The sequence below is a fragment of the Cebus imitator genome, unplaced genomic scaffold, assembly GCF_001604975.1.
Source record: "Cebus imitator isolate Cc_AM_T3 unplaced genomic scaffold, Cebus_imitator-1.0 Scaffold140, whole genome shotgun sequence".
Classification (NCBI taxonomy): domain Eukaryota; kingdom Metazoa; phylum Chordata; class Mammalia; order Primates; family Cebidae; genus Cebus; species Cebus imitator.
In genome coordinates this window covers 3,344,561-3,358,005 of record NW_016107455.1, presented here as the reverse complement: position 1 = coordinate 3,358,005, position 13,445 = coordinate 3,344,561, and the positions used below count along the sequence as shown (strand labels likewise).

Sequence of the window (13,445 nt, the reverse complement as noted above, 5' to 3'; positions counted from 1 at the left end):
CCGTCCCCAAAAAAAAAAAAAAAAATTAGCCAGGTGTGGCATGCATCTATAGTCCCAGCTACTTGGGAGGCTGAGGCAGGAGAACTGCTTAAACCCAGGAGGTAGAGGTTGCAGTGAGCTGAGATCACACCACTGAATTCCAGCCTGAGTAAAGCGGTGAGACTCCAACTCAAAAGAAAAAAAAATTAGTTGGGCATGGTGGTGCACACCTGTAGTACCAGCTACTCAGGCGGTTGAAGCAGGAAGATGGCTTTAGCCGGGGAGGCAGGGGTTGCAATGAGCCAAGATTGCACTCCAGCGTGGGTGACAGAGCCACACCCTGTCTCAAAAAACAAATGAAAAAAAAGGAAAGAAAAAAGAAAAATATAGGGATAGGCTCACATATGACTGGATCACAGTCACATCTGAGAATGCTAAATCAGATCTTCAGTGTCAAAAGATACTTCCAGATGCTACAAAAAGGCCACCAAAGAGGCCACAGCATTTTAGGAAGCTGTCATGGTAAAGCCAACATTTTTTAATTTAGTGATCCAGGCTGGTGCTTGACAGATCTTAGCAAAACTGTCCTCTTAAAGATTCCCTCCTAGAAATGGCTCAAGCAAGAGCAAGAAAAGCAGATATTAGGAGCTTACGGGTGTTAGATCCTCTAAGGCAACCCTGTCCAATACAACATTCTATGATGATGAAGATGCTCTTTATTTCTACTCTCCATTACTGTAGCCACTAGTCACATGTGGCTACTGAGCAGTTGAAATGTGGCTAAGTGTATTTGAGGAACAAGCTTTAGTTTTATTAATTTTCATTAATTTAATTAAATCACCAAACTGATGAGAGGCTACTGCATTGGACAGCATAGCTCTAAAGGGACGCTCTTTCCTTTCCAACTTGTCAAGTCATCACAGAGTTAAAACCATGACAAAAGTGAAGCCATACAACGCCACAGCATTGCTCACAGCACATATAATGCCATCTCAGTCTCCCTTCCAAAATATGTAAGACACAGGGTTAATGATCATAATCATATGTTTAGAATCAGATCTTAAGAGTTTCAAGGGGAAACTCTAATTAATGTCAACCTAAAAGAGAATGTCCAACTAAAAGAGAAATCTAAAAAATTGGGTAAAGAACCAAATGTGTACAGTACATAGATATTAGCCTGATTTTCCTATTTAAAAAGATTCAGGCTGTGGACAGTAGCTCATGCCTGTAATCCCAGCACTTTGGGAGGCCCAGGTGAGCGGATCACTTGAGGTCAGGAGTTCGAGACGAGACTGACTAACATGTGAAACCCTCTCTACTAAAAAATACAAAAATTAGTCAGGCGGGATGGTGTGTGCCTGTAGTCCCAGCTACTCAGGAGGCTGAGGCATGAGAATCACTTAATCCAGGAGGCAGAGGCTGCAAGGAGCCAAGATCGTGCCACTACACTCCAGCCTGGGTGACAGAGCAAGACTCTGTCTCAAAAAAAAAAGAATAAAATAAATAAATAAAACTGATATTTTTCAAGCAGCAGTTTGAGAAAGTGAAATGTAAGATTTATGACCAAAATAATCTGTCTGAAGTTGTGAATCATTATGATATCAGAGTTCTGTTTCCTGCTTTTCTCTCAAGTATATTTGCCCCCTCAAGTGAGTCCCCCCAAAAAAGGTATGTGGGTATGTGCATGAACCGACAGAAAAACTGACAGATAAAGCAAATGTGGCAAATTGTTAACTAGTGGATTTAAGTGAAGGATTTAGGGAACTTCAATGTAATATTTCTTGAACCTTTTCTGCAAGCTTTAAACTTTCAATATAAAAAGTTTGAGAGAGGAAAAAATACCTGCTGTCTTTGTCTGTTCTTTCATTTATGAGAGGAATCCATCGACTTGTTACCTAAAATGAAAATTAACAAGTGCTTAGCCATGATGAAGATCTTTACAAAACACTCTTCCCTTAGACCTTAAAATTCTAAACTGAGGATCAACTTTGGAAGTGCTCCACTGAAACCAACTATAGTGGAAAAAGGTCACACCTACCTTATCAATAGAATGCTTGTTGTTAACGGCATACACTATACAGATGACATTAGCCTAGAAGAAAAAGTATCAAATTAATGGCATCTAAAAATAATAAATATAGACAGTTAATATATTTGGGTGAAAGGTAGAAAAAATTTAAAAGTTAAGACAAAAAAAGACAATTAGCTTGCCTGTAAGAGAAAATGTTCCTAAGGACTTAAAGCAAAAACACATACTCAGTAACAGCCATAACAACAAAGAACTGAAAAAGAACTCTTGGTAATTAAGAGAATGAAAAAGGGTCGGGGTAGATCACTTGAGGCCAGGAGTTTGAGACCAGCCTGGTTAACATAGTGAAATCCCATCTCTACCCCATCTCTAAATACAAAAATTAGCTGGGCATGGTGGTGCACGCCTGTAATTCCAGCTCCTCGGGAGGCTGAGGCACGAGACTGCTTCAGCCTGCGAGATGGAGGTTGCAGTGAGGCAAAATTGCGCTACTACACTCCAGCCTGGGTGACAGAGCAAGGCACAGTCTCAAAAAAACAAAAACAGACAACAAAAAGAGAATGATAAAGGCAAAAACCTACACCTCTGTTTTTTAAAACTCACCTGTGATATTTCTTGATGAAGTTGTTCATCACTCTGTTCTGCTTCTACAAATAACAAAAAGTCAATGTTTCATATTGCAGACACTTTCATAAAAACAAACGGCCAAACTAAATTCTATGCAAAACCCATCTAACATCCCTCAAAATGACATGGTGTAGCAAACACAAGGGCAAGCCAGGGGAAGGAAAAGGTTGAACTATGATAAGGCAGCTGGCACTGAAAGACAAGTCTATAAGAGGATAACTCAGGCATGGAACAGCAGAAGCACTGTGTAATAAATCTAGGCTAGCATCTGATCCAGAGTTGAAAAGGGTCAGGCAAAGGACCTCAGAAATCCAGGCTAGAAGACTGGGTGCTGAAGAGTCAGAAGCTTGGACAAAGAGTCTATACACACAGGACCAAAAGGCCAGGTGAGATTCTGGGTAATACAAGCTTAAGATCTAGATAGTAGGTGGGAGTAATAACAACTAGGCCCAGAGGCAAAACCATAGCTTGATAATGAAGAGAGGAGAACTCCCTCAGCTAAAACTAGGTTTTTGCAAAGAAAAAAGAAAAAAAAATAAAAGAGAAAAGAGAGAATTCCCTCTCTAGCATGTATCTTTAGCTAGAACTGTCTCAATGGGTGGGTGTGCCTGCAATTCCATGGGTACAGGGATATGAATGATACAGGTAGGATAGAAAGCAAATAATTGAAGAGCAAAGCAATTACTGGCATATTAATTTAGACCACCTTAGGTTATATATGTCTTCCCCTAGAAATGCCTGTTACTTCTGACATATAAACTAATATATGTGAATTCATGATATTTTATACTATGCTAAATAACAGGCCATATTTTTAATATCTTTCCATATGTTAAGTAATCAATGGGTTAAGACTTCAATTCTAATACTGAAGTGAATCGAATTTTATGGCCACATATATTGAAGAAGAATTCTGTAAATAAATCTAGTTATGAGACTGGTTGTAGCAGAAGGCATTCACCTCCCTCAGCTTCTAGTACAGTGCTGTCCAACATACGATGCAAGCCACATACATAGTTTTCAATTTTTTAGTAGCAACCTTTAAAAGGTAAATTAAAGCCGGGCGCGGTGGCTCAAGCCTGTAATCCCAGCACTGTGGGAGGCTGAGGCAGGTGGATCACGAGGTCAAGAGATCGAGACCATCCTGGTCAACATGGTGAAACCCCGTCTCTACTAAAAATACAAAAAATTAGCTGGGCATGGTGGCGCGTGCCTGTAATCCCAGCGACTCAGGAGGCTGGGGCAGGAGAATTGCCTGAACCCAGGAGGCGGAGGTTGCGGTGAGCCGAGATCGCGCCATTGCACCCCAGCCTGGGTAACAAGAGGGAAACTCCGTCTCAAAAAATAAATAAATAAATAAAATAAAAATAAAAAATAAATAAATAAAAGGTAAATTAAAAAAAGGTAAAATTAAATTTTCATTTAACTCAAATTATCAAAAATATTTAAATTTCAACATGTACTCAATAGAAAAATGAGATATTTTACATCTTTTTTTCATACTATGTCTTCAAAATCCAGTTATATTTTACACTTAACAGCACATTTTAATTTAGAACAGTCACATTTCAAGTGTTCAGCAGCCACATTTACTACAGAACCCAACTTAGTAATCTGGGGACGAAGAACTGTCAGATGGAGGCACTGGGTGGGGGATGGGGTCCAGGTTGACAGACATAAATGAGATAAGAAGCATAAAGAATCATTTACTGCTACAGAGAAAAGACCACCTCTCTGAACACCTTTTAAAACTCAGTAAATATCTTTTTTCAAGTCTATTAAATTAACCCTATAGCTTCACCTACAAGAGAATATTCATTACCTGAGTAATCTACAATGTGCGTTGGAACTCTCTCTGGGGTGACATCAGCTGGAATGGTGATTTCTTCTGCCCGGGGAGGAACCTTCATTTACAAACAATATGGAAAAAAAAAAACCCTTTGAATATTATCACTCAAACTTGTAACAGATGATATAAATTTATCTACACAGATTGAGTATCTCTAAACTCAAAATCTGAAATCTGCAATATTCTAAAATTCGAAATTTTTTAGTACCGATGTTACACTCAAAGGAAATGCTCATTGGAGCATTTCTGATTTTTGGATTAGACAAATGCTCAACTGGTAAATATAATGCAAATATTCCAAAATCTGAACAAATCTGAAATCTGAAACACTTCTGGTCCCAAGTATTTTTGGATAAGGGATGTTCAACCTGTATTAGCCCCTCTCACCAATACCCATCTGTTGTACATATAAGTGTTTATTTTTGTGCTTTATCACTGATGCAAATATATATTAAAATCGTATGATAAAAACATTTTTAAATGCACATTTATATCTACATAGGAATAACACATTAAGAATACTTCAGATCTGACACAGACTCAAATAATTCTTGAATTAATTTGGTGTTTCAAGTGTTAGATTTTTTTAATATGTTGTTTTCATTCTATTTTGTTGAAGGCTGAAGATACTCTGCAAATGAGGAGATATTTTAATCCAAAACAATTTGCAAATAAACCAACAGGTTATCAACATTCATTTCCTCTAGAAAATAACTGACTGGCTAAATACGCCTTATGTTTGTTTGTTTGTTTGTTTGTGTATTTATTTATTTTTTGAGACGGAGTTTTGCTCTTGTTGCCCAGGCTGGAGTGCAATGGCACAATCTCAGCTCACTGCAACCTCCGCCTCCGGGTTCAAGCCATTCTTCTGCCTCAGCCTCCCAAGCAGCTAGGATTACAGGCATGCGCCACCATTCCTGGATAATTTTGTATTTTACTACAGACAGGGTTTCACCATGTTGGCCAGGCTGTTCTTGAACTCCTGACCCCAAATGATCCGCCGACCTCGGCCTCCTAAAGTGCTAGGATTACAGGCGTGAGCCACCTCGCCCAGACAAGCCTTATTATGTTTAATGATTCCATTTTTCAGAAGGACTGAATGATTTTTTTAATTAATTAAAAACCCTTCTAGAATACTTATAATCCCTGAAAAAGTGAAAAAATAAATACATTTTTGAAGGTAAATTAATAAGTTTTGCAATGAAATACAATGGCAGTTATGGTGATTCTTTTTTAATAAAGTTAAGCCTGAAGCCAGATTGTATCTAGAAACTAATCTTGGAATTATGTGATGACGCTCTTTTAAATAGCTGAAAATAAATTGTTTGTTCTTAAAAAAATAAAAAATAAAAATAAATAAATAAATAAATAAATACATACATACATTTTTAAAAACCAAAAAGAAGGGCCAGGCACAGTGGCTCATGCCTGTAATCCCAGCACTTTGGGAGATCAAGGTAGGTGCATCACAAGGTCAGGAGTTTGAGACCAGCCTGGCCAACATGGTGAAACCCCATCTCTCTAAATATACAAAAATCAGCCAGGCATGGTGGCGCACACCTATAATCCCAGCTACTCAGGAGGCTGAGGCAGGAGAATCACCTGAATCCAGGAGTCAGAGACCGTAGTGAGCCGAGATCACAACACTGCACTCCAGCCTGGGCGACAGAGCAAGACTCCGTCTCAAAACAAAAACAAAAACAAAACAAAACATAAAACCCTTATCCACAATCAAGAGGACTATGCTGAAACAATTCTAAACTAAAACTTACACAGAAAACTTTTAGGTGTTATACCCAGAGTAATTATAAATTAATGTTACTTACTGATTCTACAAATAATATATGAAAATATACTTCATTTCTTAAATTACGTAATTACTTAACCATCTTGTCTAAAAGAAAAAAAAAAGGAAAANAAAAAAAAAAAAAAACGAACCAAAATCTAATAGTCTTTTGGCAGCTGTAAATATGAAAGCACTACTACATGATACATCAAATTCCTGTCTGAACAATGAAATTATACAGATATTCCTCCCTAAACTAGAGTAAAAGAAGGGTAAATGTAAACTGTGACACTAATGATACCTACTATGCAAGAAAGAGAGTAATCTGAAATCATTTTCATCCCATTCCACAAATCTCATTCTCTATAACTATATCCTAACTTTATGTAAGGTTTAGCCAACAGCTCCTCACTCTGGAACTTCCAAAATGTAAATTTATTACCAGTAATAATAAAACCACCTTACTACTTTTGGTGGCACTTCCCTGCTATTAAGTTTATCTCATTTGAGACCCATAACAATCCTCTGAGGTAGGCAAAGGTGGAATGAGTTCATTTCATCATTTGTAAAATGAAGCAGGTATATTAAAGGTTTTCAAATATACGTATCATAATTCCAGTGGGTTCTGACAAAAACACCTCACAGACCAGGGAGTGTCAGACAGAAGGCAAGTAGGGATTCATACCTTTCCCCTGAACTTCAACTCATGGACTGCTCATTGCCTTTTTCATATTTTGGGTTTATGAACAACATTTTATTTTTTAAGAGAGGGCTACAGATCTTGTATGATACCTATAGCCCTTTCAGCTCCCATTTATCTATAGATGAGACAACTGAGACACAAGAGAGTACAAAGGTCCTAGACAAGGTCAAAGGCAGAAAATTCGAAAGATTTAGGTGAACTTAGATATAGGTTAGTTATTTCTCCTATACCGTATTTCATAGATATAATTGATAAACGAGTAGTAGCTTTTTAAAAAGTCCCAACTGGCAGGGCACAGTGGCACATGCCTGTAATCCCAGCACTTTGGGAGGCCAAGACAGGAGAATTGCTTGAGTCCAGGAGTTAGAGGTTGCAGTGGGCTATGATGGCACTGCTGTACTCCAGCCTGGACAGCAGAGTGAGACCCTGTCTCTAAAAAAGGAAGGAAAAAAAAATTCCCAACTGTCCAAAAGGAAACACAAACCACATGCCAAAAGAGGCAGAGTTCATTCCTATTAATTTGATTTCGATAAATTTTTTTAAATTTAAATATGGGAATCAAAATGTTTACCTCTTCTGGAAATTCTTCACTGACCAGAGACATAATCAGTGATGTCTTCCCAACTCTAGCTGTGAAAAGAAAAATCATTACTTTAATAAAGTGTTTAGGTTCTACATAAGCTCAAATTCAGCAACCACATTACGAAGTCTGTCACTCAGCTATAATCTAAGGCATCCAAATTACCATTTTAGTATAATACTTAAAAGTAGATCATTGTTTATGCTTAGAAAAGTCACACTTACTCACTGTTTTTAAAAACCTGCCAAAATATATTCTATAAAAGTACAAATCCCTCCTAACATCCTCCACCAACACTTTAATATTCCCCCAGATTTTTCCTATATTAACTTGCAATATTTTACCACAGTGGAATCATAGTTCTCATACTACTTTGCAACTTTCCTTTATCACTTAACTATGCATTTGGACAGTATTTCATGTCAGTACATAAAAACTCTTAGGAGAGAAGAGTCGGGTTAGTGGTTAATGGGTACATAGTTTTTGTTGAGGATAATAAAGTTTTAAGTACAGATAATGGTGATGGTTATATAACATTATGAATAAATTTAATGCTACTGAACTGTAATTATGAACAGTTAAAATGATAATTATGTAATATATATTTTGACTAATTTTTAAAAATAGCAATAGTAAACTCATTTTATATTACTATTTTTTAAAACCTCCTGCATTTTTTTGTTTTCTGTGAGATGGAGTCTCACTCTGTTGCCTAGGCTAGAGTGCAGTGGCGCAATCTTGGCTCACTGCAACCTCCACCTCCTGGGTTCAAGTGATTCTTGTGCCTCAGCCTCCCGAGTAGTTGGGATTACAAGCATGCATCATCACACCCAGCTAATTTTTGCATTTTTAGTACAGACAGCGTTTCCCCATGTTGGCCAGGCTGGTCTCAAATTCTTGACCAGTATCACTATATCACCCAGGCTGGAGTGCAATGGTGCGATCTCAGCTCACTGCAACCTCCACCTCCCAGATTCAAGTGATTCTCTTGCCTCAGCCCCATGAGTAGCTGGGAATACAGGTGTATACCACCACATCTGGCTAATTTTTGTATTTTTAGTAGAGATGGGGTTTCGCCATGTTGGCCAGGCTGGTCTCCAACTCCTGAACTCATGACACACCCACCTCGGCCTCCCAAAGTGCTGGGATTACATGTGTGAGCCACCATGCCTGGCTGACACATGTATTCTTAACTGCTTCACTTGTGTAGTATCTAGGCAACCTTCCAACATATCACCAGTGATCTCCTGAAGGACTTCTTAGACCTCATTGACAAAAATGTGACATTTCTTACCAGCTACTGAGCATCTCCAGAAAGATTAAGAAACAAGTATTTCATTATCACCCATAGGAAACTCTTCAAGGGCAAAAAACATGTTTTCTTTCATGTTTACTGTTGAGTAACAGTAGTCCAGCTCCCAGCTCACATGGCACTTAATAAATGCAGCTGTATAGCTTGGTGGTTAGGAGCACAAATTTGAAACTCAGGAAAGTGGATGACTACTTCTGAGGGAAAAAGGGCAATGTAATGGGAAGGGAGCTTCGAATGACTGGTAATCTTTTCTTGAGCTGGGTGTTGGGTATTTGTCATATTATTCTTTATTACCTTTTACATAAATATTTCATCAAAAAAGAAAAGAAGAAAAAAGAACTCAGGCTTTGGAACTAGACAGAAGTGGGCTGAAATCCTAGTTCCAGCACTTACTAGCTGAGCTTCCTCAGGCCATCAAGCCTGTTTATTCATCTCTAAAATAAACATTGACCAGCCTCATAGACTTGTTAAGAGGATTAATCAAGATGAGAGCTATATAATGCTTAGCATAACACCTGACACACATTAAGTATACAAATGGTAAAAGTTTGATGATGATGATCAGTTTGTTAAATGAGCACTGGCCTGGATCAGAAGATCTGGATTCAGGAACCAGCTTTTGCCATTAACAGTATGACTCTAAGTTGTCAACAACTCTCTCTGGGCCTCAATTTTTCTCACCAGTTAAATCAGTTAAAAAAAAAAAAAAAAAGGTGGGGATGGGTGGACTAGATGTTATCTAAATGCATACACTACATGCTTAAATTACCAAGGCGCACACCTAGAAAACAGGTCTGTAACACAAGAAAAACTGCACATTAACATTAAAGGTGGCTGGGCACAGTGGCTCATGCCTGTAATCCCAGCACTTTAGGAGGCTGAGGCGGGTGGATCACGAAATCAGGAGTTCAAGACCAGCCTGGCCAACATGGTGAAACCCCATCTCTACTAAAGATGCAAAAAAATTAGTTGGGCGTGGTGGCACACACCTGTAATCCCAGCTACTTGGGAGGCTGACAGAGGAGAATTGCTTAAACCCAGGAGGTGGTGGCTGTAGTGAGCCGAAATCATGCCATTGCACTCTAGCCTAGGCGACAGGGTGAGACACTGTCTCAAAAAAAAAAAAAAAAAAAAAAAAAAAAAAAAAAAAAAAAAAAAAAAAAAAAAAAAAAAAAAAAAAAAAAATTAATTAATTAATTAATTAATTTAAGAGCCAGGCATGGCGGCTCATGACCATAATCCCAGCACTTTGGGAGTCTGAGGTGAAGGGATGACTTGAGCCCAGGAGTTCAAATCCAGCCTGGGCAACACAGTGAGACCCTGTCTCTACCAAAAATAATTTTTTAAATAACCAGGCGTGGTGGCGTGTGCTTGTAGTCCCAGCTACTTGGGAGGCTGGGATGGGAGGATCACCTGAGCCCAGGAGGTGGAGGCTGCAGTGAGCTGTGATTGAACCACTGGCTGGTCCAGGCTGGGTGACACAGTGAGACCCTGTCTCAAAACACACATACATACCCCATTAGGTAAGCTTTTAGTACCCTCAAAATGGCAGAGAGATCTGCAAACTGTAACTGTTAACTGTGTAGGGGAAAGTGATTTGGCAGACACATTTGTCTAGCTACAAGAACAAAGTAGGAGTCACCAGCATCTCACCAAGCTAATGCTGGGTCTCAGAATTTTCAGATCTTGCCAACTTACATGCAATATTTCATAACCCTTTTTCCTAAATATCTCCTGTGTTATGGCCTTGTTTAAGGTTCCAGCAACCCCAAACCTTCAGCTAGCTCAAGGTAGTGTTCCTCTCAATATTCATAGTTCATCCTGATTCCAGATGACCATGCACAATGGAAGCAAAATACAGATGCTCTTTCACTTTTGACGGGATTACTTCCCCATAAACCCATCATAAGTTGAAAATATAAGTTAAAAATACACTTAGGCCAGATGCAGTGGCTCATGTCTGTAATCCCAGCAGTTTAGGGGGCTGAGATGGGAGAAGCACTGAGCCCAAGAGTTTGAGATCAGCCTGGGCAACAAAGTGAGATCCTATCTCTATAGAAAATAAAAAATTAGCCAGGCAAGGTGGTGCATACCCATAGTTTCAGGTTATTTATTCGGAAGGCTAAGGGAGGATCCCTTGAGCCTGGGAAGTCAAAGCTGCAGTGAGCTGTGATCGAGCCACTGCACTCCAGGTTGGGCAACAGAATGAGACCTTGTCTCAAAAAATGTTTTTAAATGTGTTGGGATCCTCCCTGGCAACCAAAACTTAAAAGAAAATGCACTTGATGCCAGCAACAGAGCAAGACAGTCCATGACTTACCATAGTTCTTCTCTTTTCTTTTTTCTTTTTCTTTCTCTTTCCTTCTTTCCCTCCCTCTCTCTCTTTCTTTTCTTTCTCTCTCTTTTCTTTCTTTTTTCTTCCTCTCTCTTTCTCTCTTTCTTTTCTTTTTTTGAGACAGGATTTTGTTCTGTTGTCCAGGTTGCAGTGTAGTGGTGCAATCACAGCTCACTGCAACCTCAATTTCCTGGGCCCAGGTGATCCTCCTGACTCAGCCTCTCAAGTAGGTGGGACCACAGGCACACAGCACTCCAGCATTCAGCTAATTTTTTTTTTAATTTCTTGTAGAGACAGGGTCTCCCTAAGTTGTCCAGGCTGGCCTCAAACCCCTGGGCTCAAGTGAGTCTCCTGCCTTGACCTTTCAAACACTGGGAGTACAGGCATGAGCCCTTTTTCTTTTTTCTTTTTTTTTTTTTTTTTGTAGAGACAAAGTCTCACTGTGTTGCCCAGACTACTGCTCTTGAACTTCTGGGCTCAAGCAATCCTCCCACCCTGGCTTCCCAAAGCTCTGGGACTACAGGTATGAGCCACCACGCCTGTCCCCTGATTTTTCAACTTTACAACTGGTTTATATGAATAATACACAGCAGACAGAGCTCTCTGTGGATCACAGACAGAATGCCTCTGTTATGAAGTCCCATTAAGTCCACTAAGCCCTGTACTTCATGTAATTTATTTTAGTAGTAGTGTAACTCCCAGGTACTCAAAACAGCAAGGCCTTTTAAAGGATACAATGCCTGTATAATTTCTGTGACCCTTGCACTTCTGGGCCTGACTATTCCCAGTAGAGATGTCTGCTTTTCCTGGAGTGTCTCCATAATCACAACTACCACCAGCATAGATATGCCCAGGAACTTTTCCATTTCTAAACAGCTACCCTGGATATTTTATTTTATTTTATTTTATTTTATTGAGACAGAGTCTCACTGTTTTGCACAGGCAGGAGTACAGTGGCATGATCACGGCTCACTGCTTGAACTCCTGGGCTCAAGTGATCCTCCTGCCTCAGCTTCCCAAGTAGCTTAGACTACAGGTGCATACCACCATATTCAGTTACTTTTAAAAAATTAGTTACACAGATAGGGTCTCGTTATGTTTCCCAGGCTGGTCTCAAACTTCTCTCCTCAAGCTATCCTCCTGCACTGGCCTCCCAAAGTGCTGGTGTTATAGGCATGAGCCACCATGCCCAGCCACCTGCATATTTTAAACGTCTCTATACTCTCATCCTTCATCCACTATATTAAGAATGGCAAAAATGAAGCTGACACTCAAGGATTCAGTCCCATTCTTGGTCCTTAAAAAATGTGTCAACCTTAATACCCTTAAGAACCGGATTCTGCTCATATTCCCCTTTTCAGAATTATCTTTTTAAAATTTTGCTCTTGTTCCATCACTCTAAGGCCCTCACCAGTTTCAGGAAAAAAAAATTGACCTAACTTTTAGTTTTTTAGTTCCTTAGGGCCTGTCCGCCTATCCCTATGTAAGACTATCAAAGAAATAATAAAGCAGCAAGTGTAAAAGCCACTTTTAAGCTATTTTTAAAAGGCCAAGTAACATGGCTCACACCTGTAATCCCAGCACATCACTTAAGCCCAGGAGTTCTAGATCAGCCTGCACAACATGGTGAAACTCCATCTCTACAAAATTAAAAAATTAGCAGGGCATGGTGATGCATGCCTATATTCAGGCATTTGGGAGGCTGAGACAGGAGAATCACCTGAGCCCGGGAAGTCGAAGCTACAGTGAGCCATCATTATGCCACTGCACTCCAGCCTGGGCAACAGAGTGAGATCCTGTCTCAAAAAAAAAAAAAAAAAAAAAAAAAGATAAACAAAGTGATCAAAATTCAGCCAATCCCCGACGCTGAAAGGCTACTGGTTAACAAGAAAGCACTTGTTCCTTCATCCCAATCACACATGATCCCTCAGAAAATTCAGCTTTTGTCGGGCGTGGTGGTGAGTGCCTGTAGTCCTAGCTATTAGGGAGGTCATGAGACTGGAGGATCTCTTGAGTCCAGGAGTTCTGGGTTGTAGTGTGCTATGCCGATCAGGTGTCCACACTAAGTTCGGCATCAATATGGTGACCTCCCGGGAGTGAGGAACCAGCAGGTTGCCTAAGGAGGGGTGAGCTGGCCCAGGTCGGAAACGGAGGTCAAAACTCCAGTGCTGATCAGTAGTGGGATCGCACCTGTGAATAGACACTGCACTCCAGCCTGGGCAACACAGCGAGACCCCATCTCTTT

The 13,445-nt window shown here is 39.7% G+C and overlaps 1 protein-coding gene across 9 annotated transcripts in view; it reads right to left on the bottom strand.

Moving 5' to 3' along the window:
- RHOT1 (ras homolog family member T1) overlaps positions 1 to 13,445 on the bottom strand; it is a 72,016-nt gene that overhangs the window by 46,676 nt on the left and 11,895 nt on the right. For 7 of the 9 annotated variants that reach the window (XR_001829156.2, XM_017542078.2, XM_017542080.2 and 4 more), the window contains exons 2-6: positions 7,545 to 7,603; positions 4,458 to 4,539; positions 2,612 to 2,655; positions 2,018 to 2,071; positions 1,822 to 1,874 (exon numbers count right to left, since the gene is read on the bottom strand). Coding sequence is in view for 8 of the 9 variants with exons in the window: in XM_017542078.2 (XP_017397567.1) it covers positions 1,822 to 1,874; positions 2,018 to 2,071; positions 2,612 to 2,655; positions 4,458 to 4,539; positions 7,545 to 7,603 (292 nt within the window). In the remaining variant the exon portion in view is untranslated. The remainder of the gene's footprint in view (positions 1 to 1,821; positions 1,875 to 2,017; positions 2,072 to 2,611; positions 2,656 to 4,457; positions 4,540 to 7,544; positions 7,604 to 13,445) is intronic. The other 2 variants (XM_037743340.1, XM_037743339.1) reach the window with 1 other exon arrangement.